The sequence below is a fragment of the Passer domesticus genome, chromosome 15 (genome assembly GCF_036417665.1).
Source record: "Passer domesticus isolate bPasDom1 chromosome 15, bPasDom1.hap1, whole genome shotgun sequence".
Classification (NCBI taxonomy): domain Eukaryota; kingdom Metazoa; phylum Chordata; class Aves; order Passeriformes; family Passeridae; genus Passer; species Passer domesticus.
Window position 1 is genome coordinate 10,054,123 of NC_087488.1, and position 27,956 is coordinate 10,082,078.

General features: G+C 41.1%; 2 protein-coding genes across 8 annotated transcripts; one reads left to right on the forward strand and one right to left on the reverse strand.

Annotated features, from left to right (window-relative positions):
• Nucleotides 1-664: 664 nt before the first annotated feature.
• On the forward strand, nucleotides 665-15,755 carry LOC135281756 (radial spoke head 10 homolog B-like). 7 transcript variants are annotated; one of them, XM_064390921.1, is made up of 20 exons: nucleotides 665-732; nucleotides 2,054-2,335; nucleotides 3,067-3,142; nucleotides 3,331-3,399; nucleotides 3,606-3,779; nucleotides 4,314-4,399; nucleotides 5,009-5,129; nucleotides 5,910-6,086; nucleotides 6,757-6,898; nucleotides 7,359-7,480; nucleotides 7,936-8,122; nucleotides 8,803-8,911; nucleotides 8,996-9,075; nucleotides 9,175-9,323; nucleotides 10,103-10,210; nucleotides 11,231-11,404; nucleotides 12,611-12,662; nucleotides 13,177-13,287; nucleotides 14,363-14,555; nucleotides 14,981-15,755. In XM_064390921.1, the coding sequence occupies exons 2-20, from the start codon at nucleotides 2,082-2,084 to the stop codon at nucleotides 15,246-15,248; spliced, it is 2,652 nt and encodes an 883-aa protein (XP_064246991.1). In that variant the 5' UTR covers nucleotides 665-732; nucleotides 2,054-2,081; the 3' UTR covers nucleotides 15,249-15,755. The 7 variants fall into 7 exon arrangements, with proteins under 7 accessions (XP_064246991.1, XP_064246993.1, XP_064246990.1 ...); XM_064390923.1 differs by having other exon boundaries at nucleotides 675-706; XM_064390920.1 differs by having other exon boundaries at nucleotides 686-782.
• Nucleotides 15,459-27,732, reverse strand: CCZ1 (CCZ1 homolog, vacuolar protein trafficking and biogenesis associated). Its single transcript, XM_064390928.1, has 15 exons — nucleotides 27,504-27,732; nucleotides 25,865-25,962; nucleotides 25,646-25,739; nucleotides 25,474-25,548; nucleotides 24,421-24,468; nucleotides 24,076-24,159; nucleotides 21,979-22,154; nucleotides 21,670-21,751; nucleotides 21,460-21,521; nucleotides 20,844-20,955; nucleotides 20,226-20,259; nucleotides 19,771-19,888; nucleotides 18,072-18,230; nucleotides 16,888-17,015; nucleotides 15,459-15,807 (listed from the first exon to the last, which is right to left on the reverse strand). The coding sequence occupies exons 1-15, from the start codon at nucleotides 27,600-27,602 to the stop codon at nucleotides 15,752-15,754; spliced, it is 1,425 nt and encodes a 474-aa protein (XP_064246998.1). The 5' UTR covers nucleotides 27,603-27,732; the 3' UTR covers nucleotides 15,459-15,751.
• Between the last annotated feature and the right edge of the window lie 224 nt (nucleotides 27,733-27,956).

Consider the following 27,956-nt stretch of genomic DNA (forward strand, 5'->3'; position numbering starts at 1 on the left):
CTATGGTAATTTTAGAAAAAATTAAAATTATACACAAGTTTAATTTTTTTTTCTTATATCAAAGCTGAGTTTGGATAGATAATGTCTTAGAGCTTTAATATTACATTTAATGATTAATTTCCTGTTATCCATGTTTAAGGCTTGAATAGAATTATTAGGCTGGCATCGTTACTTTTAATTAGAATTGTCCCCTTACAAATTCCAAACTTGTTTTTCAAGAACAGGGATTATTTTTCTGGTAATGAATGGGACAAAAAGCTGTCTCAGCAGGCACTGCCCGTCAGGTCAGTCCAAATTCTATCTCAGTACAATCAGAAACCATTAAAACAGGTAGCTACACTTTTCCAGTTCTGTAGGAGCAAGATTTGACCCAAGAAATCTGTGTTTATGGATTATGTTCCCTTCACGCTCCGTTTGCCGCTGCTGGAGCTGCGGCCATGATGCTGCTGCTGCTCCTCCACTCCGCGCCGCTTCTCCGAGCAACGTGGCAGCGCCGTGCCCATGGTACCCGGCACGGCTGAGGCCGAGAACCTGCGGCAAAGTGTCGGTGTCGGTGCGGAGCCGCGGTGCCGCACGCTGCCGAGCGGGAGCGGGAGCGGGAGCGGGAGCGGGAGCCAGCCCGGCCCGGCCCGGGCCCCCGCCGCCGTTGTTATGGCCACGGCAGCGCCGCCGCACCGCGCCTGCGCGGGACAGAGGCTCGGCGCCGGTCCGCTGCCCCTCAGACCGGGATCGGTAAAGGGCTCAGCACCGGCCAGGTTCCGCTGCCCCTCAGGCAGGGCTCGGTAAAGGCTCGGTGAAGGGCTCGGCACCGGCCAGGTTCCGCTGCCCCTCAGACAGGGCTTGGTGAAGGGCTTGGCACCAGCCGGGTCCCACCGTCCCTCAGACAGGGCTCGGTAAAGGGTTCGGCACCGGCCGGGTCCTGCTGCCCCTCAGACAAGGCTCGGTAAAGGGTTCGGCACCGGCCGGGTCCTGCTGCCCCTCAGACAGGGCTCGGCACCGGCCAGGTTCCGCTGCCCCTCAGACAGGGCTCGTAAAGGGCTCAGCACCGGCCAGGTCCCATCGCCTTTCAGACAGGGCTCTGCTCCGGCCCGGCCCCGCTGCCCCTCAGACAGGGCTCGGTAAAGGCTCAGCACCGGCCCGGCCCCGCTGCCCCTCAGACGGGGCTCGGTAAAGGGCTGGGCCCGGCCCCGCCGCCCCTCAGACGGGGCTCGGTAAGGGCTCAGCACCGGCCCGGCCCCGCTGCCCCTCAGACAGGGCTCGGTAAGGGCTCAGCACCGGCCCGGCCCCGCTGCCCCTCAGACAGGGCTCGGTAAAGGCTCAGCTCCGGCCCGGCCCCGCCGTTCCCCGCTCGGGAGCCGGTGGCGGGTGAGGCTGTCCCTCAGGCCTCGCCGCTGCGGCTGTCGCAGGCTGGGTTCTTGCACTACCAAGCGTAGCTGTGACAGGATTGCAGCTGTGCGGGCAGCCCTGTGACCTTCAGGTAGCTCTCAACTGGCAAAATAACCACAAGATCTGGTGGTTATGCTGTGCTGTGGTTCAGTGTGCAAATCGTAACTTGGAAGCAAATTAAATCAATAACTGTAGTGCAGGTGTAAATTCCCAGAACTTGCCAAATGCATATATTTGAGAAATGGCTTTCAGCTTTTCAATGTAATTAAATCCAATTGCTAAAAATCAGATAAAGATGGAGATCTCCATGTGGCAAAAGTAGGTCTACTGATAACACTTCCATCACAGTGGTTTTGATGGAAGACTTGGAGGTAATTCACAGACATTGGTCCCTGTTAACCTTGTGGCCTGCCTGCCACAAGCTGACACCCCTGGCTTGAATTGCTGTTACAGAGATTACTTTAATACATGCATTTATAATAATCACAGGAATACTGGGGGTTTGGGGTTATTTTCTGGGGTTTTTTGTGTTTTGGTTTGTTTTTTGGGTTTTTTGGGGGTTTTTTTGGGTTTTTTTTGTAGTTGTCTGTGTTTTGGGTTTTTTAACTAGTTTATAGGTTAAAAATATATATGTTAGACAGAAATAAATTTTCATTTTTCCGAAAAGAAGTACTCCCTGAGACAATTCAGTAGCTATGATAAAAGGCAAGAAGAAAGATGCCAAGAAGAAAGATGGTAAGAAGGCAGCTGTTGAGAAGTCAGAAGACTCTCTAGCCACCCCAACTGGGAGTAGCTTAACAACGCTAGATTTGCCGAGTGACTCATTGAGCACAGAAACTCCAGCAATTCCAGAGGCACCAGATAAAGAGCCAGAGGTAGAGGAACCACCAGCCCAGCTTGTTATCCCGTTCCACGAAGAGCCTATGCTTGCTCAAGTGATTATAAAAAGGTACTCTTGTTACAAATACAGCAGTGAAGTCAAGAACTCTCATTGAGGTATCTCTGCTGCAGCCAGTGTCATACAAGCACTGATGTGGAGCAGAGAATCAGGTTATTCAGACCTAGTAGCACCTTAGGAGATACACATGAGGAATTCTGCTGCCTTCTTGCATCCTAGAGTGCTGCTGTTGCTCTCTGCCTGCCAAAACCCTCATTCTTTCAGCTTGTTCACCTTCAGTGAAGTTTTGTTAAAGTATACAGATAACAGGTGAAGGAAAATATATCATGGAATCTTAGTTGTTGCTGCCTTTTAATGCTTAAAGGTGCTCTTATATCGTCAGAATACCCTAACCTGAGCAAGCAGGTGAATGGCAATGTTAACAAAATCCTTTTTTATTTCAATATGATGTTTATGTGTAATGTGTCATATACCAGCATGCCTGACTGTAAGGTAGAAAATACTACCAGTGTGGGGTTTTTTCTTAATTGAAGGAAATATGGGTCTGAGGCAACACAACAATTATGTGGAATGTTACAAGGAAGTTTCAAAAAATTGAAAATTTTCTGGTTGTTCATTATTCTACACAAGATACATCAGCTGACCTGTGTGTAGACCATGGTAAATCAAAGGTCATTTATGATTGTTTATGTGATCATTTATGTGATTATATGGTTGTTTATGTGATTTAGATCTATTGGCAGTGACTTGAAATCTTCATCTTTAGTTTGTTTTCTTTGTAGCTATGAAGGTGAACAAGTTGATGAATTCTATGAGGGCGAAGGATTTATATGTTTTGAAGGAGGAAATACATACAAGGTGAGTGTATAAATTTTTTAAAAAGTAGGTTCTCTCTAAAGAGCACTGAGAAGCATTAAAACTCTTGATTTGAAACTAGTAGTTGGAGGGGAATTTACGTGTCACTCTTTTAAAATCTTACAGTCACTGTAGGCTTCAGCTGGGGTAAGAGGAAATCTGCAAATGATGCTATTTTCTTCATTTTGAAGGGTCTGTTTTCTGAAGGGCGTATGAATGGAGAAGGGATTTACTCGTGGGCTGATGGAGTAAAGTATGAGGTAAAGTACAATTTAAGTTATAACTGAATACAGTTCCACACAGTTAGATGTGCAAATTGAAGGAAGGTAGAAAAGTTGCAGTAATTGGTACAGTACAGGTGGCAGCAGCAGAGCTGTGGCAGTGATTTCAGTTACAAGCCTGACTTGTCCCAGAAGGCTGGGAAACAGAGAGTCTTAGATTTTAATGTTGTAATTTAATCTTTCAGGGAACATTTGTTAAGAATGTGCTGATGCATAATGGCCGTTATACCTGGAATGATGGCAGTGTTTACGAAGGATCAATCCAGGATGGACTTAGGCATGGATATGGAGTTTTCAGGAGTGGTACTCATCCAATTTCTTACATTGGTTATTGGTGCAATGGCAAAAGACATGGAAAGGTCAGTAAGAACTAAATGAGAGCATGGGCTCAGGTGATACCTTCAGGAACAGCAAGTGTTACTTTGCAAAGGTTTTGCAGAAGTGTTTTGTTCTGTTGCATGGCCTTATGCTGTGTAGAGATTTGTTTTTCCTAGGGAGCTTTTCTGAGGTTGTGAATACAGTTAATACTGTAGACCTACTGTTGGAAGTAAAAGACTTGAATGGGTCAGAAAACTGATCTTCCTCAGACTGAGTACTGTAATTAACATGCCAAGGTTAGCTCTCTTAAAGTATTTCCAAGAGGTTTGAAAAAATGGTAGACTTTGATGTAATGTAGTAGGATTTTTCTTTTGAACACTTGGTGTTTTCTAAGGTCTTACCTAATATTAATCAAAAGAGCTTGCTTTCTTTAGTTAATTGCATCCCTTCAGTTGCTTTCAGTACAGTGAGTCAAAGTGACCCTAAGTATTAAAACGTGATTACAAGTGTATGTGGTGTTTTTGTTCAGGTAGACAAATATTTAGGTATTTAAACTGACTGTGCTCTTGTTTCAGGGTAAGATTTATTATGACGAGGAGCAGACCTCCTGGTATAGAGGTGATTGGGTAAATAATGTCAGAGAAGGATGGGGGATCAGACGGTAAATATGATAACATTTGTTCTTACCCTCAACATTTTTTACTTTTGTGTATTATGTTGCAGTTTCTTCTGTTGTATAAAGTGGGTACAAATGCTGTCATTTCATAGTAGTGTGTGCTTTCTGCAGTGGAATAAAAATGTACAAAGTGCTTTGTGATAACAAAACAGACCTTTAGAAGTTTATTTTTATGTGCAGTATTTCTACTGACCATTCACACAAAAGAATAGCTAAAGACAAAATCCCAAATCAGCTTTGGTAAACCACAATTCAAACAAACACACTTGATTGATTTGAGCAGATAAAGCTGCCTTATGAATAAATGACTTATCTATAAAGTTATATATAAACAAATATTGTTAATAGCTATGGCAAAGACTTTTTGGGGAAAAGAGCTGGTTAATGCTTTTTGTGATTTCTAAATTTAAAATAGGAGGTAAACAGTGGCTACAATAAAACCTCTGTGTCCATGTCATATGAGTCAATTTTAAATTTAATGCTTCTATTTAGCCTTAATAAATTATAAATTTATTAGCAATGAGGTTTCACATAAACCTTCCATAAGATCAGCACAGAATTTAGTATGAATTAACTTTCATTGGTTTTTTGCAGCTACAGATCTGGAAATATATATAATGGTCAGTGGAAGAAAAATCTGCGACATGGACATGGAAAAATGATATGGGTGACAGATAATCAAGAATATGAAGGACAGTGGGAGTGTGGCATGCAGGTATTGACTTCTTCCCCAGAAACCCTTCTTTAGTTCAGCATCTGTCCACTACCCTAGGAAAGCCAAACAGGGAGTTCTGTGCAATATCAAAGGAGCTTTGTATGATTTTTGCCAGTTGAGATAACAAAAATATGTTCTTTATTGTAAATTGATTCTTATGTTAGCAATATTCAAATTGTTAAAGGATTTTGATTTAGTCTTATAAAATTAAAATTTCATTCCCTAGTGGAAAATATAAACATTTTTCAATTAAAAAAAAAAGTTAAAGTGTTTGTGACTTAGCTTGAGCTACAATTTCAGCAGCAGGTATATGTGGCAGTTTATTTCTGTGTCACCTATAAAATACTAGACCACACTGTTCCCTCTTGGAAAAGTTTTATGATGGGAGACAATTTTGTGGCATTTTCAGTTCCTTCCATTTATTATTCTGTTTCAAAAAGAAGGCGAGTTAGTTGCTCTGTTTTTTCACTCTGCTTAAAATTGTCAAGGAGTCCAGCTTGTGGGCCATCCTGGCTCTGTGGCATGGTGTTCCTCACCTGGCTGTTCAGCACTGCAGGAGAAGGATCCAGGGAGGAAGGGTGGGTATCTTTAGGAGTCCCGTGCTAGAGCTTGCTCCAGTGTGTGTTGGTGCAGTGCATCCTCTGGGTGCTTCTCCCATGCACCTCTGTGGCATCTACTTCTGTCCCTGCTTTGAAGTGCTGCAGCCATCAGCTGGGGGCTTTTATTTCACTGAATTGCCAAAGTCTGGACCTGTTTTCTAAACACACAAATTTTTTTCAGCATGGTTCTGGCATGCACACGTGGTTTTTGAAGAAAATGGAAATGTCTACGTATTCTCTACGGAATGAATATATAGGGGATTTTGTAAAAGGGGAGCGCCATGGACATGGGATATTTCTTTATGCTGATGGAGCAGTGTACGATGGAGAGTGGGTGCATAATAAGAAGCATGGCAAGGTGAGTATTGTCAGAACTACAGCCAACAGCAGAGCAAACTGTTCTGCTCTGTATAAGTGGATCTCTAGATTTCTGTACAGCAAATTACATTCAGTTTGCAGTGTGGATGGAATCCCCACACAAAGGGCAGAGAGTCCACTGAGAGCAGCTGCAGTCCTTCCAAGGACACAGGCTGACTCTGTGATTAGATATGTTTTGGGTATACAAAGACATATATTTCACTGTGGATATTTTCAGTTCAATGGGTGCATCTTGAGTTTTGCAGTGGTTGGTCAGAATTTCACACTTCTACTACGAGCTAATGGGTTTCAAGCTGTCCTTGCACAGAGAAGTTCTTAAAACCTCTCATAAAACAGACTTTTGAAAAAACTCTGAGTGGAGTGCCACATATGCAACCTAAGGAGTACAAACAAGTCTTTCTATATGGGGGGAAAATACTTTTCAAAATCAAACAGATATATAGTCAGTCCTTCATCCCAACAGTGTACCTATTTAATAGGTGACAAAATGCATTGTAAAAGAGGGTAGGAAAAATTATTTTGCTGTATTTTATTTCATATATTGCATTTTAGCCAAGATTCTGAAAAGGAAATTTGACTGAGAGAATTAGTGGTTTGGGGTTTTTTTTAATCTTTGTTTTATATTTATATAATAATTAATCTGTCTGTAGGGCATCTTTGTCTTCAAGGATGGTAATGCTTTTGAAGGAGAGTTTATAAATAATCATCCTGTGGAATCTCCTTCTCGTCAAGGGTCTGCTGTGAAAGCCAAGAACCTGAGAGACACCAGCTCAAGAAGCAGTTTTGGCATTGGTGAGCAGCTTAACAAAACAAATTTTACTTAGTCATATTTTGTTGTTCCATTTTACTATAATATGAAACTGTTTGTACATACTCAAGGACCAGACCTATTTCTTCAAAGAATTTAGATAGCAATGGGAGTCATGGCTTTTGCTTCCATGCTGTGTTTGCTGTGAGTGATACTTGGAGTGATGTGGCACATCCACACCACATCTTGTAATGAATGGAACTGTTGTGTGAAAGTTTCACAGCTTTTATAATGTCTGCATTTCCTTTTGGCTAGGGGTTGATTTGACAGAATTGCTCTTCAGTTGTTCTGCTCTTGGTTGTGAAATCTCTATTTCTTACTGTGAAGGAATCTATTCTTCCAAGTCAGTAATATAAGAAGGAATAATACACATTTTGTTTTTCTGTGTGTGTATATATTAAGCTTTGTTTTAGTTTGTTCTAACTTATTTTATTTGCTTGGTAGGAAGGAGTGCAATCATTAAGGACTTGGGAGAGTTTTCTGTTCTGGGATCAGATATTGATTTGGATGTATCATCACTGCTTGCCTTCTTCCCAAGAGAAGACAGAGAGGATGAAAAGCAGCAAGTATAAGTCTACTGTTTGATACTTTCAGTTTTTCCCTGTATTGTGTTTCATACTATTTTCTCTCTGGTTTATTTGTGTTAAAGTAACTTTTTCCATTAAACAATTATTTGAAAATCTGAAAGCCGTGAAAACAGAAAAGCAAAAAGAATGAATAGACAATATTGCCTCTTCTGAGCTTCCATTAGAAAAGGCCAATTAAAAATAGGTTAACATATCTGGAGCAACCAGCTTTAGCTACTCTGAGGTTTGTCCACTGACAGAGATGATTTATTTTTATCAGTCACCAAAACCCTTCTGAGTTGAAGCATTACTTTTGAGTAATGCTTTTGTGAACTCTTAGCCAGGGATATGCTAAGTTGCAAGGTCAAATAATTATCTGCCCAGTTACAGGATCAATACAAACTGATCTCTTATTGCTTTGAGATGATGCTGAAAACATATCCTGCTTTATTCAGGTACAATTGGCTGTGTTGAGGCATATTTCAAAATTGAGAAAAGCCTACTACTTCTACAGCACCTTAGGCTGTGCTTCTCCTGACGGTGTTTACTCCCTGACTATGCTGCAGTTTTGGAGATTTCTGAAGGACTGCAATTTTCATCTCTCCTCTGTAACTCTCGCTGAAATAGATCGACTGTTGAGAGGTTTGTGTTCCTGGTGAGCAGGGTAAGCTGTGGAGAGTTGGAGTGGCAAGTTCTCCTGGCAGCTCAGCTCTGGGAGTTAAGTGGTGCTGAGTCAATACCTCTGTGCCTGTGAGTTCTCAGTGGATCAATTTAAACTTCTCTGGGCACTTCTGGTCCTTAGGCGAGAAAATACAAAATTAAAATACAACATAGAAAATTGCACTGAAGAGCCATCTGTTCAAAATATTCACCCCTGGTCTTCTTTAAGAGAGAGAGAGAGAATTTTGAGAGAGACGTAGGAGAAACAAATTTATTTTATTGTAGTATTTGTAACTTTGGTTTGCATGTAGTATTTTTTTGTCTTCCATAGAGCCAGTTAATCAATCAAATCCCTTTAGTCCTGCACTGTCCTTAGTATGTGAAGGGTTTAACTCCAACTCTGAATCCTCTTTAATTTCTATATATGCTGAGTGGATGCATTTCTGGAAAGAGAATTGTCCAAGATCCAGCTACAGGTGGACAGTTCTCCCTTAAAATTTGTTTGGAAGTGCTGCATTGTCTGGTGTGAGTCTTCTGGGAGTGTTGTTACACTGTCATAGGTGCAGATGGAGAGGATAAGAAGGGCTGAAAAATCAATATGCCTAGAAGCATTTTAATATACATGAGAACAGTAGAAATTTGGTTTTTAAAAAATTTTTCAGGTGATGAACCACCTAAGAAGATACATGAACCATGTGATATATTACTGTTCCGAACATTTGTATCCTACCTTGTTCACCTGGCATTTCATATCTATCATAAACAGTACAAGTAAGTTTCATCTTTTAGTGAAATTTATTTCAGTGAAATCAGTTTGACTCTTCCCAGACAAGAGTGGTTTTGTTTCAACTGCAGAGATGAAGTTCCTAATCTGAAGAAATGTTTCTTAGAAATGATGTCCAGGAATGTTCTGCCCTCTGCCTGTTGTGTCCAAGGTAAGCAATGCGATTTCTTCTTTGCAGAATTCATTAATTAGTATCACATGCATTGCAGTTTTATTGTTAATGTTATTTTTTCCCAATTCATTTTGAAAGGTATCTTATATTCTAGTAAAGAATTCTCATATTTTGCCATGAGCTACCTTGAGAAATGCTGTGATATATACGAAGACTTTTCTAGACTGTGTCCCAGAGCTCCATTTGACTCCACAGTGAAGCTGAGGCAATTCCTCTGGATGTTGGACGTAAGAGTCTAATTTTGCTTTGTTTTGTGTGATTAGATGTGCTTTCTTTGTTCAGTTTATATGAGCCTTTTAAAATAGTCCCTGTGGCTTCTGCACAGTTGAGAAAGTGGGAGTGAGGTTATTTGTGCAAACTGTCCAAGCAGCAGTAAAAGAACAGTTGTTCTACTGTTATTTATGCACTTTTTCAGGACTTGAATTGTAATTTTTTACTCTTATCAAATCCTAGACAAATGTGTTTAAGGGAATATAAATATTTTTCCTGATCCCCACTGTGTCTCCCTCTGCCCCATCTGTAAAATGTATATATGAGTATGTCCTATTGTTAGAACTCAAAGACTGACAGCTATTGAAATAACACCATAAGCCGTTTCAATAATTTACTACAATAAGAGCATGAGCTTCTTTACTAAAATTCAGTAATTTGGGGACAGATCAAAATTACTATGAAGGTAGAGAACAATTCCCCCTGATATGCCTAGGGTTTGGATGCTTCACTTTATAAATCTGAGCAATTTTTTCATGAAGAAAAGATCAGATGGCAAAGTTGTAATTTTTTGTATTTTTGTTTATGAGCTTTCTCAAGTTCTTTTGTAACACTGCTTTTGCAGTCTAGGGAAAATTGGCTTCAATAGGACTAGAATTTCTGCTGCTAATTACATACGTGGAAGTATCATTTCAAACCACTACAAATTTTGGCAAAGGCTTGAAAGGGAGGTAGATTAGGTCCATGTGGGGCATGCCTTAAGTGCTGTTAACATGTGATATTTATTCTTACCCAGGATTTTAAACTTCTCAGCGAACAATTAACTGCTGCAAGAGTTCTGGGAATATTTGTCAAAGTTGGTGCCTCCCTACCTGCCATCCATGGTGTCAACCTGGAGCTGGAGGTGTGTATGGAAAAAACCCATGGTCTGTTGTTACAGGAACAGTTAAAATTGCTTTTAAGAACTACTGCAAATGCTGTCCTACCTGCTGGAAGAGAAGGAAAATGAATTAATTTATTTTAAAAAATAAAGTAAAACTTCAGCCTTTGTTTTCCTTTGTTCTGCTTATATATTTTAGTTTAGCTCATGTACTTCTATGTTTTTTCTTAATTACCTCATCTTAGCACAGTCTCAGCATTGAGCATTCAGAAAGGTCCTTAGGAGTGCCATAATCCATGCAGGGAAATCCCTTTCCATGGAGTGCTGGTAGTGGGGAGCTGCCTGGCAGTATGGATATGCAGTGATCACAGGGATTAGTCACTGCACTGAGGCTGTTAAGGTGGATCAGTAATTCAGGCGTGAACCCACTGAGCCTGAAAATCTGGTGATGCAAGAAACCTGATTAGTGACATGTGAGGTGCTGCCACCTCAGTGAGGTCAAATAGTGACTGTGGGAGACTCTTGTGCTACCTGAGAACTGGCCTAGTGTAGAGGGTTTTCACCCTTAAAGAATTAACTCTTACTCAGCAACAGTCTCTTGCAAACAAAACTGAATTTGTGTTAAACAGGATCTGATAAGCTGAACACACAGTGTAAGTCTTACTAAGGAATCCATTATAAACCCACTCCTGAGGTTTCTAGCAGCATCTCATGCAATTAAAATATGATGTTTAGGTAATAGCTGTAGTTGTGAGTTACTTGTTAGAGAGATTTCTCATAGCTCCAGATACAACAAAAATCAGTGCAGTGTTTTAGCTCAGTATAACTTGTATAAAGTACAACCCATCATATCCTCTCCTGAATTTTTTGAGCTTTGGCTGCTCTCAGTTTTTCTTCAGAAAAAGGGATGTTTGACTAGATAAATGAGGCCAGGGGGACTTCACTACCACTTCTGAGTTCTTTGCTTGCTCAGGTACATAGGCCTGTTAATGAAGAGATTTTGTAAAAATGAACTAATTTACTACTGCCTTTGTTTTACTCTAGATGGTTTTTCTAGAATTTTTTGAAGCTCTTCTTGAATGTGCATTGGTGTATGTTACTGAGGATATGATCCTGAAGAAAGAAGCTGAAGACAACCAGAAAAGAAGTAGCTTTGAAATCAAGGAGTGCTCCAAGGAAACCTCAGCTGTGTCTCCCACAGAACATTCTCCACCCCAGGTAAGGCTGATGCAGACCTGTTCACTGTTACAGTGTGTCCACTGAGAGAGTGAAGTCAGGCCCTGAAAATGTTCTGTTTCCTGACCATGGAAACCAGTTTCCCCTTTTTGCATAAACAAATACTTGATTAGGTCCTTCTGCCTTTTCGGTTTATTTGTATCTTAAATTTTAACATCAGTGTAGACAGTTTTAACATATTTGCATGTTTTCCTAGATAACTGTAAATACACACAGAGTACTTCTGAAGGGAACTGACAGATTGGTTGGGTGGTGAAAGATATGTCTCTTCTGCACTGAGCTGAATGTCTAAAATTGTCCTGTAAAAATGGCATTGCAGCTGTTGTGTGTAGCAAGCCTTGCTGCTTGCCAGCAGTTGGGCTGTCCTCTTTTTCTTTTTGCTAAACTTCTGAATAAGGAGTTTGTAGGTTGTGAGATGCTGCCCGTGACACTGGTGCAATTTGTATATACAGAGTAGTTGAAGACATGAATTAGAATTGTTATTATTTGGAATTATGCACAAGATGGAAGTATTTTTATTAATTCAAGGAGTATTCACAAAGATAATTTCAGAGCCTCTGTGAGCCAGTAGTGCCACTGTACACCACTACTCATTTTTTGCCCAGTTGTTCCCACCCTATGCACCCATTCCCTTGCAGCATCCCTGCAAGCAGTGACACAGTTGAACAGTGAAGTGGTCCAGTTAAAATAGTAAAAAAAAAAAAAGAAAAAGAAAAAGAAAAAAAATCTTAATTAAATGTACTGAGGCTAAAATTTTTCATGTGTTACATTTCATTAGTGCAGCAGAAGTATAATTGGTGCAGACATAAATGATGACATTTCTGAGGCAGCTGAGCTGTACACTCAGGAGCAGATGAACAATATGTAGAGCAACATGTAAGAACAGAGGAACAGGTCAAAGAACAGGAGCTTTCATTTTCTGTAGTGCTGTCTTCCCCTAGCTCTGAAATAGGATAATCCTGCTTGCCTGGCTGCTATCAATGGAAAAGTGTTAGCTGGTAATACTTGAAAAGGTGAAACACTCCTGCAATAGAAATATTTTGAGATAGGCATGATTGCAGGATGCATTTGGCTGGCAGAATGCTTTGGAGATGGGAATTTGCATGACTCAAAGGGCCTTGGGATTTCACTTTGTGATTTGAACACAGGCCCAGACATTTAGTAACTGAGTTTAAAACTTCTTGCCAGCCACTGAGACCTTGTGAAGACACAAAGCCTGCTCATCAACCTTCTCTACTGGGTGAGTACTGTATTAAGTGGCTATAAAACTATAAAGTGGCTTGAGCAGATGCTATTTTTCTGCAACTTTCAAAACAATTAAACAGGAGCTGATCATGGAAATAGGTGATGTATTGCAGTTACAGAGGGCAGCTCCATTCAGTTTGGCAATTATGACAAGGTTTGTTTAGCTTTCCATACCTGCTCTACACAGATGGCTGGGCAAGTTGGAATCTCTGAATTTTCTGTGCTTCTTAATTAGAAGCTATCACTTTTTCCTTAAAAATAGCTTTAAAGGCTTTTAAAACCTTAATTCTTCCTGTTCTGTCCCACTCATGTGGGCATGGGAACAGGAGCTTGAACTCTGCATTGTGCCTGCATTAGAAACAAACTTTTCATCATTTCAGAAGTATTTTAACCCAGATCTGACTTTCAGGGCAGGTGACAACCTATATTTGTGCTGAAGATCAAACTTGGAATTTCATGCACAGGATTAAAGGCTGAGTAATTTTCATTTTCTTTCTTTGTAATATCAGAAACTCTTCTCTCATTTCCCATAACTCCTGGAGAAAGCAAAGATGATGTGTCATTGGCCAACAAGGATGTAAAAGAAGAACAAGATTCCTGTCCAGAAAAGGAATTGATAGGTAAAACAGTCCTACTGTTTTAGGACTTAACACACACACACAAATCTCTTGGAGCTCTTGAATTATGAAGTTTTATTTGTATTGGCACATTTCAGCTTGTCACAAGAGGGCAGTAAATGAGCATTAATTCTGGAGGAAATTTTTTAAAAATTTAAAATATTTTTTAAAAGAAAATGAAACTTTATAATAAAATAAGAATTTAAGTACTGACTTACATAGTTTCCCCAATTTTAAAATGCTATGTTTAATTTGTTGGGCATCTGTAAGCTGTAATTTGTATTACTCTATGAGAAGCTCAAGCTGCAAGTCTGTCTGTGGAGTCTCTTGGACAAATAAAATGTATTACTGCCATGTCCTGCTGCTTCTACTTAAAATAAGAATTATAATTAGTGGTGTGCCACCACCAGCTGGAATAAGATGCTTATGTTAGGACAGACCAACATTCAGGCAGAAGAGGTGTTCAGTAAGAGCACTTTGCTGTGTTGGGGGTCGTAGTTTTCTGTACCATCTTCCTTCCAGCTGATTAGCAGATCCCATCTGGGTTGGTTTTTATGTTTGTTAAATGTTTTCTGCTGCTACAGAGCTCAAATCCAAGGACAGAGTTTGACAAGGATCTTTGCTCTTTTGCTGAAATCTGATGGGTGAAACGTTGCACATCTGAAAAACTAAAAACTGTTTGTTCAGGGCCATCACCTGGGCCTGGGCTGTTTCCTGACAGGACAAGGGACACTGGCACACACCCCTGTCCTTTCAGCTGCTCATGTTTGTTCATCCCTTTCCCCGTGCACAGGAGTCACAGACACTGAACTGTCATCAGGTTACTGCAGAAGACTCTTGTCACAGGATTAAAGGGAAGAGTTCATTGTCTTTTTGTGCCATTCCCAGGGACAAGTCACTGAAGCCACACAAAAGGGCCACCCCCATTCAGTTCAGTGTCTCACACCTTTCATGCTCTGTACCATGCAGAAGCCAGACCTTCCCTTTGCAGAGTATCAGAGCTGAAATATTGTTGTCCAAAACACATTTGAAATAGAAGTGCCCTGCTAAATAAACATGTTTAATTTACATCTTGCAGATGAAGCAAAAGATAAAGATGAACAAAAGGAGCCATTTAGTTTCTGGATGTGTCAGGTGGAAATCTTTTTCACAACTAAGTTATTCCCTGCTTTTGACCATGAAATAATGCTGAGAGATAAAATAAAAGAAAAACAAAAGGAGAATGATGAATTAACTGAGCTGAGAAAGAGCCAGGCTGAGGAACTGGAAAGGTGAGTGTTGAATCTTGTCTGGCAGTACTGTTATCCTTTATCTTCCACTAGCAAAATTATTGAAAATGAGAAGTGTGTTCAAGAAAGTCATATAGCAAAGTGTACCTGGAAAACTGACTCACACAGGTTTCATTAGTAACATACAGAATGTAACTCGTGCTTTCTGCTGCTGGCTGGAGTAACAAATACAGGCTGCTTCCAGGGTACAAACTTAGCTCTGGTATTTCTTGGTATTTGGTTCCTGCTCTGTGTAAAGACAGTTATAAGACATTTTTGGACTTGAGGGGGTAATTAGAGACTTTCTGCTTCTCTACACTGTGGCAGTTTATGCTGCTCATGCTATGATTAGAGCTGGAGTTGCTTAGCCAGTGGAAACCTGTCTCCCTTCTCTTACAGTACCTTAAATTCAAATTTTGATCATGCAGACTTATTGCTGAAAAAGAAGAAGAAGAAGAGGCAAGAAGGAAAGCAGCAGCAGCATTACATGAGGATATCAAGCACAGGGAACGAGCCATGTCATCTTGGGAGAAACTCCTCTCCTGGAGAGGTCTCCAGCTGAGAAAAGAGGCCTCCAAAACAGAACCCTCACCAAAGAAAAGAGGCTCACAAGCAGCAGAGCCTGAGGAGAAAGAGGCAGAGAAGGCAGCACCCACAAGTACCAAGGCAACTGCTGACAAAAAGAAAAAGAAATAAATCCTCTGCTGGGAACTACTGAAGCTTCAAGCAAGAACTCTTCAAATAAGAAAAAAAAACCCAAACCAAAACAACCCCAGAAGACCCACACTTGTAGGAAGCTGTAAGAATGGCTCAACTGCATGCACAAGAATTGCTGGTTTCAGAGGGAAACACCAGAGTTTTGGATAAACTAGCAGGAAGTTACACGATGCAAATGAAGTCAGATGCTTCTAAAGTGTAACAATTATTAGTTTTATTTTTCAGCAAAATATTCACATAACATATCAGAATGGAATGGTACAGATGAGTTCAGACTGGTTTTTAGTTAATTTGCACATAAACATTTTTAAAATTTAAAAATTTTATGGTCAGAGTTTACAGATTTTAGTAGAAATTTTGATTCTTACAAAGCAAGTATTGCTTTACTATTGTCATTATTCCAGTCAATAATATGACTAATAACTTCTCATGTTGAACAAGTGCCTGACATTGACATCTTCAATAAATCAGCCCTTTGCAGATCAATCCAAGAAGAAAATGTTATTAAACTGTGTTGCACAAAGTTTCTTCACTTCTTCTGTTAAAAAAAAAAAAAAAACCAACAAAAAAACCATCAGTATTGTATATTACAGAAACCTCCTCCAGAAAAACCCTGGGGATTGTCAGGGAGAATTTAATAAAATTCAAACAGAAAAAGCCCTAAGAGTTTCTAATGTACAATTACACTTAATATTACTCTCTCTTCAGTAGGAGAAAGTCAAGTCTGATGTCTCCCACTGTCTGAAAGTGGTTTAAGTGTAAATGATGTGCCTCTCATCAAACACTGCAACAGCAGCAGACTTGGCTTAACATATAGTTAAGGGAAGTATATTATAACCCCTTTTTCAGAGAAAGGAGGAATCAGGATATTCTGTTACAGTAAATCAAGTCTGCAAAATTTTTGCTTTGTGTTATTTGGTAGATTGATAAACTTCCTAGGTTTATCAGGCACAGAAACATTCACTGTTTCTGTATGGTAGGTTTGATGCTGAAAGACAGTTATAGAGAGATTGCCAGGTTCCACAACTCACTCCTCTTTTGAAAATGTAGGTTGTTAGGCTTTGGTCCTGGCAAGGTATGAATTCTTTCCCATTGTCTAAGCAAGCACAGAGAGCCCTAGCATTGCTGCAAGACTCAAACAGATTTTTAGAGAAATAGCAGTGTAAAAGCTTATTGCATCTTCATGTTAATTCTCATTCTTAGTCCTAGTAAATCATTCTCAAAACCATCTTAGAAACAAGACAGCCATGGATGAGGATCACTGACAAGTCAGCCACAATGTGTAAGTAACAACCCTGGATCACTGACAAACAGATGTAAATATATTCATCTCTCATCTGTAATACACTTTTTGGTTGCACCTAAACTAAGCTCACAGTGCTGTCCTCTATTAATTGAAGGAGGAAGAATGACTGATTAATAATTAAGAATGCCTGCTGAATATTTATGCTGTCCTTTCACAGCTGGTAGTAGGCAGACTAAAACCTTCGGCAAACCCACCTGCTCCATCAAAGATCAGTCCCTCTCTAGATTGCTCATGAGCTGGGTTGTATTACTTCTCTAGGGGCACACATTTTAGGAGTAACTGTATTTAAAGGTAATAAGAAACGATCCTTACCATTAACTTCAATCAGATTTACATTTTTTTGATTCAAAATAACATATAGTTCTCGCTGGTCAGACTTTTTCCCAACTACCCAGTAATCACTCATTGCCTTCACAATAATTTCCTCGTCTTCATCAACTCTGAAAGAAGTTTTAAAAAGTAAAGAAGGTGGCAGCAAGTTCATCTTCAACAACTTTATCTGTAATCATCAGGACAGCTCAATGTCAGAAATTGTGGTTGTGCAGTATCAAAGAAAACACCAGTTCTAACTTGGCCATCACTCAGTCCAGGCCAAAGGCTTCAGAAATGGCTGCTTAGGACATGCCCACATGTGTCAATCAGTAATTTTTTCATTAGCCAAACACTGCAGTGAAAACACTGGAGAAAGCACCTCTCCTCCACTCTGGTAAGGACACACTTCACAGAATGAGGATTTGCTCCACAGGGACCAAATACTGAAAGCTGGAGATGGGTTGGTGATACTGAGCTTTCACAGAACTGTTAAACCTAGACCTAAACTATGCTCCACAACTGGATATCTTCTATAAAGCTGTCACTAACCCAGTACTTCCATACCATGATGAAACACACTTTCTTCATTTACAGAAAAATGGAAACCTTGTCCTTAAGCATAGTGGGAAAACAGCTTGTTGCTAATTAGAGTTAGGGGCATCCCAATCATTCAGCATTGTCATGTTCTTTCTTAACTTTGATAATGACAGAGGGTCTCCCCCACCTTGCATGATAGCCTTTGACATGAAGCCACTTATCTTCTCTATCAGCAGGGCTGCAGTAACTGCAAGGTTTGCATTTCATCCTTTGTCTCACCCCCAGAAGCCACCAGCTGTGTCAGGGCAGGTATGACACAGGCAGAAGCAAGTGTCCCTGTCATTTACATTGCTGTCCCAGATTAGACAGACTCTCGTGCTTCCCATCCCATTTTCTATGACTACTCTGAAGCCTCCAATAGATGAGATATTTTCTTTGATAGAGGCCCTGGCCCTCTTTTAATTTTTTATTTAAAAGGACACTAGAAGATTTTTTTTTTTAAGATGGACTACTTCTAACCAACATAAAATACCAAACATGAAGAGCCAGCCATCAACAAAAAGACTGGAAAGGGCCACTCCTTTGCAAAGAAAAAAAATATCTGCTTGACAGTAGGAGTTACAGACTATTTAATAGTTAAGCATTACCTGGAGAAGTCACTGTTGATGTCACCGAGAATCTTCATGAGGTCAGGGTGAACAGATGCAAGTGATACACTGGGTGTTTTCCTCATATGAATGGTACTTTTCTCTGCCAGGTTCATGTGATTGAAATAGATAAACTTAAATTGAGGTTCCTTCTCAGCCCTAGGAAGATTTACAAAGAAAATAAAAGTGATTTGTGAATACCAACGTGCTCTGTAAGCAGAGGCTTCCCAGAGACTGGATAGAAAGCCAGTGCAAAGCTAACTTACACAGCCTGGACTTATCTTCACATTGAAGAGACTTGTGAGATTGAAATTCATTTTAACACACTTAAAAAAACCCCAAAAGACAACTGAGTCTGCAGAACCAGCCAGTATTTCCCCTTCTGCCACTCATGCTGCCAGTAAACACACACAGGGGAGTCTGAAGGCCTTGTCCTACTTCAGAGTAGTAATTAATTTGCATTTTTCTAATGAGCTGTTTTTTCCTGGCCCCATTTTGTTCCTGCTGCTCTCCCTTATGCCAGTCAAAGCTGATCTGAATGGATCCTGGGTCTTTAATTTGAGCAATAAGTCATCTTCTATTCATGTTTTTGTTATTTGTTACAACCAAGAGAACAAACTCTTTCTTGATCCAGGCAATTAGATTTCCCCCCACATCATTTGTGTGGGCCAAGCAAGAGACTATTTTCAAACTCCTGCCTTGGCTGTCTTCCTCCATTTCCTCTTTTATGAAGTTAATATAAAAACCTAGAGCTGTAATTTTTTGTAGAAGACATAACACATTCAGAGTGACCAAAAACTGGCTGCAGCAATTGGTACTTGAGGCAATGCATTATTTAGAAGCAGGAGATACTGTGATGACACTGCTCACCTCAGCAAACAACCAGATACCCCTGCTCTCTGTCACCCACATGCATTAGTGTCAAGGAACTGTATCATGTTTTCAGGACACCATGGCATTAAACTTTTAAAGAGTTAAAGCTGCCAAAGCCAGTCCCAGATGACATTTAAAAAGCCCAAGTTTAATGATTTAGTAGATTGGCACAATTTCAAGTACATCCTATTCTATCCTGTGCGATTTTGCTGATTTGGGATGGTACCACTAACTGAGTTCACTCACACACCTTTCTTTGGTTGAATTCCTTTTATGTTGCCATATGGGATGCTGTTCTTGCTTCCCCAACTAACAATCTCTCAAAAAATAAATGCAATTTTATTGCAAGTCAAGCTGTAGTTCTAAGTGAAAGATATTTTCCAAAGCATTAGCATCCTTTTTCTTTTGACTGCTTTTTGCCCCTCAAGTAATTACCTTAGTTCTGCAAAACAGAAAAATAAAAGACCTTTTTTTCCTCACCTATTATACATGGCAACACTTCAAGAAGCAGTAATTCTGGAAAAGTCCTCCACAGTAAAGCTTCCACTGCAACCAAACAACTTACTCACTAAAATTCCCATTTCAGCCAGACAATAAACATTTGTTCCTAAATTAGTAACATCTATTGCTACTTCAGGGAAACCCAAATATGCAATAACGTGCACTTTATAAACACTTAAGATGCAGAAAAGTAGACAAGCATTGCTTTAAGTACACCATTAATGCTTTCAAAATTTGGGCTCATGTTACCATTACTGAAGCAGTTCATTTAACCTAACTTTTCATCAATGAGGGAATGCAGCAGGAGAAGAGGTGTGGTACAAACCCTGATATCCTCTTGTTGATGTTGTACTGTTCACATATGTCTGATGCCAACACCGTGAGCTGAGGCCCGACAATGCTGTCCAGTTTTCTGCAGAACTCCAGTGTGGGTGGAATTGAAGCTGTCAGGCAGAGAAAAGGGAGAGGTGAGATTCTCTTCCCACAGCTGAAGGTACAGTTTCTGTAGTTGTTTTCTTTAAACATCAGCGAGAGTCCAAGGACAAATTTCTCCCACAATTAGAGCCTCAGGGGTGATTTTGAATATGGCTAACTGAAGCAGTATTTAATAATTTTATTGTGTAAAACAAGTTACTTGTAAAAGACTGATGAAAGCACTCATGATAAAGAGACTCAAATAACAAATTAATGTGAGTATTTTTCAAGAGTAAAACAAGCTGCATGTCAAAGTATTTTACATATGAAATTCTTGGCAAATAATGGATGCTGATAGGTACTTACCATCAATCATAAAGCAGACAGCTGCACTCATTGCCTGGAATAAAACAAAAGCAAAAAATCCATTTACAACAGATTACTTTCACTAACTCAAATAAATGACAATACTTCAGAGAGGTCATACATAAGTGAGATTTAAAAATCTTTTTCGAAGGTAACACTTCAATAGGATAACCTTTTTGCAGTCCTGCACAACACAGGTTAGCTATGATTTTAAAATTCATGTATGATTTTTAAATTCAGTTAACTGTTAAATTGTAGTGGAAAGAGAAAACTTGGTAAAAATGCACTTTATACAAAGATATCTGCAAGAATCTCCCATTTAAGGTGAGAACAAAATATTTTTTGGTTTATTGACTAATCCCATATCAAGCAAGGCATGCAATCACTTAAAGCAACTGAAGGCTGGTATTTTGTTTTAGTATAACAAAATAATTGTTTTGTACAGAGTACAGAAGAGGGGAGAAGAGAATTCAGGCTTTAAAGCTTGTTGCTACAAATGCCAGTTTTCTGTCTCTTATAATGCATCTTTCTATACAATTCCTAAGTACTTCACATCATTGTCACCTTCACTGCATAGATTCCCAATTTGTGGAGTAACTGCAGAGGAAAATGTAATACCTTATAAACAATTAAGTGAAGCTCTTCGTAAGTGTCATCAGTGTTAACAAATATTTTAGGGAAACGGCATTTTGTTTCTGGATCATTAAGATTTAAAGGTCCAGTAAGAAACCTAGAAAATAATTCAAGAGGTCAGATGTGATGAATACTTGTATTTCAGTTTCTTGAATTTAACAGATGTTCTCCAAACTTGCAATTAGGAGTTCTCCTGATTAAGGATGTCCAAACCCATAATTATGCAAAATAATGTTGCCTACTTGCTTAAGTACAGAATTCCTCACTGACATGCTGAGTACAGAGGAAGAACAAATAGATAAATCCTAGATTAAACCTACACCTTGTTCTGGAGTGCTTGACTGAAAAGAAATGACTGTAACAATTCCCAAATGTGTCATACAGTGCATTAAGAACAATGGGAAGAAAAATAAATATGCAGTAATGTTAATGAAGCATTTTCTCTTTTTTCCAAGGGTCAAGTTTTACATTGCATCAACTACTGTGCAACCCTCTGGAATGGACTGTGTGTGAAATAGCTACTCAAAACACACACATTCCTCCCAAATGTTTTGCCCCGGGGGGAAGAAGCAGTAGATGGTGACAGTAAAACAAGACCTACCTTCCATAATGTTGGAGATTTCCTGGCATTTCAGCACGTATTGGAGAATCTCTTCCTGCTAACTGAGGGGGAAAAGAACATACAGGAAAAAACAGCTTAGAGGCAGAGAGAAGAGAGATTTCTCTTTGGTATTTTTAGTAACAGACAAACAGGAAGAAAAGACCAAAACCACCCAACCACCTTGCCCCTCAAAACCCCCAGCCCAGCTACCTCAGGCTCCATGTGCCTTGGAAATAGAGACGTCGTGAGATATTTGTACAGAATTCTCATGTCATCTTGCTCCAGTCCACTCCTAGCACATTGTGAGGAAAAGGAGGCAAATTACATTTGTGCTGCAGTTCAGATCACACATTTTCCTCTAGCTAGCTCAGATCAATGCCTTTTTTACTGAATGGTATCCTGTTTCATGTTTTCTCATTTTGATCCAACTCTGTCACTAATTTAAAAGCTTCTCTATTATGGCACTTACTCATAGGATTAGAAATTGAGGACACACAAAAGAATTACTGAAGTACCTACCAGATAAGCTGGTCATTGTAGAGAAATGCAGTGTACTTCACTATGTTCAGGCTTTCTTCCATCCTGTTAATAAATGACTGAATTTTCAAGTAAGTCATTTTATCCAGTGGAAAGAAGCTGATTCCACAAAACACATCCAGCAGATCACAAGACTGTAAGTGCAGTGTCTGCAAGTACTGAGAGAACAACAACAGTTGGCTTTTAGAATTCAGAAAACTGCCACGGTGTAGATTTAAATGACAAATTTGAGTCTAATCCCCAACAATCTGGACTTAAAATCAAAGAAAAAAGAGTCCTTCCAGCGCTGCTTGTCTGACACACTCGTTCATGTGGGGACAACTTTTACAAAGGTTTATAGTGACAAGGGTTTTGGACTGAAGGAGGCTCAGCTGAGGTTAGACATGAGAAAGCAGGTTTTTACAATGAGGGTGCTCACACACTGGCACAGCTTGCCCAGAGATGTGGTGACTGCCCCATCCCTGGAAACATTCATGGCCAGGCTGGACAAAGCTCTGAGCAATCTGATCTAGTTGAAGATGTCTGCTCATAGCAGGGGGTTGCCCTAGATGACCTTTAAGGGTGCCTTCCAACCCAAACCATTCTGTGATCCATATGTCAGTGCATGAATGTGATTCCAGGTGTCACTTTGCTCTTATTTAATCATTATGAAAACAGCTTTTAAGGAAAATTCAAGATCTTATGAGAGTATAAGCAAGCAAAGCCTATCTTACTGACATTTAATTTCAGATTCAGTTGTAGAAATCAGAACAGATGCTTTCAATGTGTAATGGAATAAATAATTTCCATTATTCACTTTCTTGATAGACTGTAACCTCTAGCAAGACATTTCAAACGTGCTGTCAAGTGGTCTGTGGAAGATGCTTTGTCCAATGGCTCCCTCTACAGTCACTTCACATTACTGAATGCCCACAAGAAATACAGACCTCTGGCACAGCTGGTAAGTCTCTCTGTTTTAGCAATAAAAATTTATTGCTTTCTTTTTTGCAAAGGTCTACTTTTAATTTAGTCTGGACAGTAGCACACACCAGCTCATCATGGTACTCCTTGTGCCAATGGTGTTTATTCTGGAGTCTACCACAAGTCTTACAAAAAACAAGCAAGACCCTCCCCAAATCCACAAGCAAAGCCTGTACTTTTGTTTACACTGTCACAACATTGTGCCGTTCTAAAAATCTGTTAAAAGAACAAAATTTTAGACACCATTACACAGTGTCTGCACTCCATCGTTATCAGAGATCTCAATACCACAAAAGCACAAACTGCTGACAGCAGTTCTGTTTCCTGGCTTGCAAACAAGAAAAATGGGGGCAGGCACTTTCCAAGTGTGATGAAACTCCTCATGTAGGAACTCAAAATTCTGCCAGATGAGACTACTCAGTTACTTTATGTGAAAAATAAGTTTTGCCTTTTATCCTTTCACTAAAACATCAGCTATGAAATTACATTCTGAAGACTACTTATAATGCATGCAATATTTCCTGAAGCCTTCTTAGGATTGGCTACTAATGGTGGGGTGGAGTAGGGGGGAGAACTTAAAAAATTCATCTATTCACTATTTCACAGTATAAAAGGACTTTAAGCCTGTGCATGCAGGTTGTGGAATCTCCAGCTCTGGATGTTTTCAGGTCTCAACCACCCAAAGCACTGGGCAGGAGAGTTTAAATTCAGTGTTACCCTGCTTTGAGTAGGAGGCTGAACTGGATGACCTCCCCAAATTCCTTCTAACCTCAATGAATCTTCAACAGTCACTGAAATAGGTCTGTACAAACTGTTATCACAGTAAGCAATTCAAACATTAAAGCAGAACTTTGAAAGAAGGAACACAATTCCATCAGAAAAAAGATCCAACAGTTAAGTTGTTCCATCAAGTCATGACCACACTTGTGGTTCAACTCCAGTTAAAGAAGCTACTCTGTCAGAAAAAGCAGGAAGTATTTGACAAAAGGAGTAACCACACACTTTGTGTTGACTCTACATCTTTTCCACTGCCTGTGTTTTACAGTCACATTGCTGCCACTTTTTTTATTTTATTTCCAGTGCAGAATCACAGTATGTGCCTGAAAAATGAGGTCTTACCCGATGGAAGAATTTCTCTAGTCTCTCCTTTAGCACTTTCACACCCCCATCTTCCATGGCTCTCAGGAATGTGCCATTGAAAAGCTAACAGTTTAAAGAGAAAAAATCAGTTAGTTGGGTAATCATTTACAGTGATTTCTTGTAATTTGGTTATGAATATAGATTAGAACACAACTCCCATTCCTTAACATACTCCAAATCAATCTAAATGTATCACTTCTTTACTGATAAAACATTTAGATTTGCAGAGGCCAGGTATTAATGGCAGCAGAGGCAAGCATTTATGTGTCATGGAAGTATCTCATGCTCTTGTAAAAGGCCTCGAGCCTCCAGTGTTAACCCTACCTTGTACATGCTGTAGCACTGCTGGAGGACTGAACTATAAACCTTGTCCTGCAGGAAAGAGAGCAGCACATCAGTAGGAGCAGAGGCAGAATTACAAGTATTTTGGCTGAGCTACACATAACATGTGTTTTCAAAGAGCCAGCAAAAACACAAATCAGAGAAATCAACCTCTGAAAAGTTAAATGGCATCGTCAGTCAGCATCTAGAAATGTCTCTGTACTTATAAAGTATGATTTCAATAAAGGAAGTCCCTTCCCCCATCACATTTAGTACCAAAAGCACCTTCAGAACTCATGCCAAGGATTCCAGTTACAAACATTGCCCTTCCCTGAGGCCAGTGGTCAGTGAAAATGATCCTCTTTCTGACAGCTCTCTCTTCATCCAAATCAAAGGTTGAAGAATGTGGGACACTACAGCAGGTTTTATGGGGCTGACATCTTAACCCAGTCCAGAAAAAGATCATTTTATCTGGCAAAATAGAGTTCCTAGGACTCCAATCCTTTCCTTAGGACACAGAGAGGAACAAAAGTAATGCACACTGTAATGAACAGGGGCAGGATAACTAACCAGCTTTTTTATTATTATCCCACCCTTGAACAGACATAATGATTCTGCAGCTTGGACAAGAAATCCCATCATAGTTATGAGCTTTTTTGGTTTTCCAGATTATTAGTAAATATTACTAGCAGTCTTGAGCAAGTAGTGACATGTATACTGGCACCTAATAAAAATACATAGATTTAAGAACTTAATTAAACATACAGATCCTAAGAAATATTCATCTACTCCAAGCTGAAAGTCTCACAGCTGTATATTTCACCAGCGTTTACTGAATGATCTTGAGCTGTTCTCTGGATAATTCTCTGTCTTGTGCTCTTCTTTAAACTTTACTGAAAAGTACTTTGCCTTTTTCCATTTATGAAGATCGGTATAGATACATATAAAATCAATTTCACAGCAGTTCAAGAAGAATTAAACTAAGATATTTCTGGATGTAAGTACTCTCAAAATTACAACATAACTCACTAAAAAAAAAGGAAAGTTCATTATTACCAGCAATTCTTCTTCCTGATATTCATAGACTGGCTTTCCATCTTTGTGTTTTTCTATTATGGGATTCCGTACAACCTAGGAAGTGGAACAGGCTGGTATGAGACAATGCAGAATGCATTGACAACATTGCAGGATGGTGTTTTAGGAACATGCATATCACGTGCATAAGTACCATGACCATCCAGAAGTTTTCTTCAGGTTCATGGAAAAACTGTCTATTCTTCTGGGTATGTAGGGATTTTGCAGGTTTTGTTGGGCTAAAGGTCCTGGAAAGAAAACATATAAGTAGATGTAGATATGTATACACACTCACACAAGAAGATACATAACTGAGATATTTAAAATACAGTGCTTGTGCCAAAACAATCACCCATGCAATCAGACTTCCTACCTTGTGAACTGCACTATAGCTTCACACAGCCCCACATTTCTAATTTTTTCGTTCTTTTCTACTTCATTTGGGTGATAGAACAGAATCTTCTTTTCTTCCTAAAATTTGAAAAAAAAAATCCAAGCAAATGCATCTTAACAAAAATCAAAGAATATTGAGTTCATGGTTTGCTTGTTTTTTAATCCCTTAATAACCTAGGCAGAATTTTATTTTGTACCAAGATGGGCTTCTGTAATAAGGGATAAAAGGTATATTAAGCACACTTCAGCAGTCAATCATCCCACGATATGTCAAAATGCTTTGTAAATTGAAGGCTAGTGAGATCACAGGCCCCAGTTACTTCTGGGCCTGTTCAAAGCAAGGCGAGCTTCAAAGCCAGCTCAAAGCATGACAAGCTTCAAAGGCAGCTCAGATTGCTCCAGGCCTTGTCCAGTCATGTGTTCAATACCTCCAGAGATGGGAATTCCACAACTTTCCAGCCCTGCTCTGATGTTGGATCACTTCACCGTGAAGGATTTTTTTTCTATCTCATCAGAATTTCCCTCCATCCATCCTCATTCTTTCACTTCAAGAACCAGACTCCATCATCTACCACCACCCTTCAGGCAGGTGAGACTGCTCTCTGCCCCCTTCCACACTGCCTCTCCTCCAGGCTGCACAAATGCAGTTATCAAAGGCTCCTGTGCTACGCCACAGACTGCACCCCCTGACTCAGGGGTTCTCCACTAGGCTGTTTCAGTTTGCCAGTATTTTTCCTACTCTGGGATCCCCTGGAAGAACACAGCACCCACTAGTAACCTCACATGCGCCGGACAGAGGGGAAGCATTGGCTCGGCTGGACCTGCTGAGCCTCCCTCCCTCCCGCAGCCACGAGGCTCGCTGCTGATTCACGCAGGACCTGCTGTTCACAGACTCCCTGGTCCTGCTCTGCAGAGCTGCTCCCAGCCAGCCCACCCCGGCGAGCGGATTATTCCGCCCCTCACACGGGGCTCTGCCGAGCTCCGGGAGGCTCCGGCCGGCCCGGTCCCCTGCCCGCTGGGTCCCTGCGAGCCGCACCGCACCCAGCAGCGGAACAACAGCTCCTCCCGGTCTGGGGTCCCCAGGAGCGAGCCGGGAGCAGGCTCAGCCTCCTATCCTGCCACTAAGTATGTAAGTGCACTGCTCTGCTCAGGAACTGCTAAAGCTGGGCATGACACTACAGCTGTCACCTAGAGCTTCTGCACTCTCCTTACCAAGGGACACAGTGAATAAACACCAGCAGTAATTTGACTGTAACTAAGTTACACAGTAACCTTTCTACCATATTGTATCTACGTCGAGAAAGTTATTTTTAGACAAAGTTAAAGCATCAGTAAAACAGTTGCTGACTGTCCAGCTCCCCATCTACGACCTACGCCCGGCTCTGACAACACCTCTGGTTACTGTTTGGTCACTCTGAAGCAGTGACAGACCCCAGTGGGGCGGCAGCGGTCCCCGGCCCCGCGGGGTCCCAGATGCCGGGCAGGGATGCGGGGCCGCGGGCCGGGGAAGCCGCAGCTGCCACCGCCTCTGTCCGGGCCGCTCCGCAGGGCCAGCGCCTCGGGCACGCACGGACCGCCGCGCCCTCCCCGCACCCCCGGGCGCGACGTCCCCCCGGTACCTCTCCCTCTTTGGGCCCCAGCTTGGGGTTGTAGATGAAGAAACTGAGAAGGGTCGGAGCGAGCTGCTTCTCCTGGCCGGTCGCCCCCGCCGCCGCCATCCTGAGCCTGGGGCCGGCAGCCGCCAGACACCATCGGGAATCGGCCCGAGGCCGCCGCGGCACCGGCACCGGCCCCGCCGCGCTTCCAGCGGCCCCGGCCCGGCCGCGGTTCCGCCTCCGCGCCCCGGAAGCGCAGCGGCGGCCGGGAAGCGCTCCCGGCGCGGCGCCCCGCAGCGCCCCCAGCGGCGGCCGCGGGAACGGCGGGAGAGGGAGCCCGTGCCGGCGTTCCCTCAGCCGGAGCCGGTCTGTGCCCGGCGTTCCCTCAGCCAGGGGCCGTGCCGGCGTTCCCTCAGCCGGAGCCCGTGCTGGTGTTCCCTCAGCCAGGGGCCGTGCCGGCGTTCCCTCAGCCGGATC

What these genes read in the sequence shown, in the direction of transcription:
- LOC135281756 (XM_064390921.1), top strand. Translation starts at nt 2,082, where the DNA reads ATGATAAAAGGCAAGAAGAAAGATGCCAAGAAGAAAGATGGTAAGAAG. An exon ending in AAGAAGCAGTTTTGGCATTG is followed by an intron (nt 6,899 to 7,358) that starts GTGAGCAGCTTA and finishes TTTGCTTGGTAG; the next exon opens with GAAGGAGTGCAATCATTAAG. An exon ending in GTGTCAACCTGGAGCTGGAG is followed by an intron (nt 10,211 to 11,230) that starts GTGTGTATGGAA and finishes GTTTTACTCTAG; the next exon opens with ATGGTTTTTCTAGAATTTTT.
- CCZ1 (XM_064390928.1), bottom strand. Translation starts at nt 27,602, where the DNA reads ATGGCGGCGGCGGGGGCGACCGGCCAGGAGAAGCAGCTCGCTCCGACC. An exon ending in AAAACTTCTGGATGGTCATG is followed by an intron (nt 25,549 to 25,645) that starts GTACTTATGCAC and finishes TCCACTTCCTAG; the next exon opens with GTTGTACGGAATCCCATAAT. An exon ending in TGTCTGCTTTATGATTGATG is followed by an intron (nt 19,889 to 20,225) that starts GTAAGTACCTAT and finishes TCTGCCTGACAG; the next exon opens with CTTCAATTCCACCCACACTG.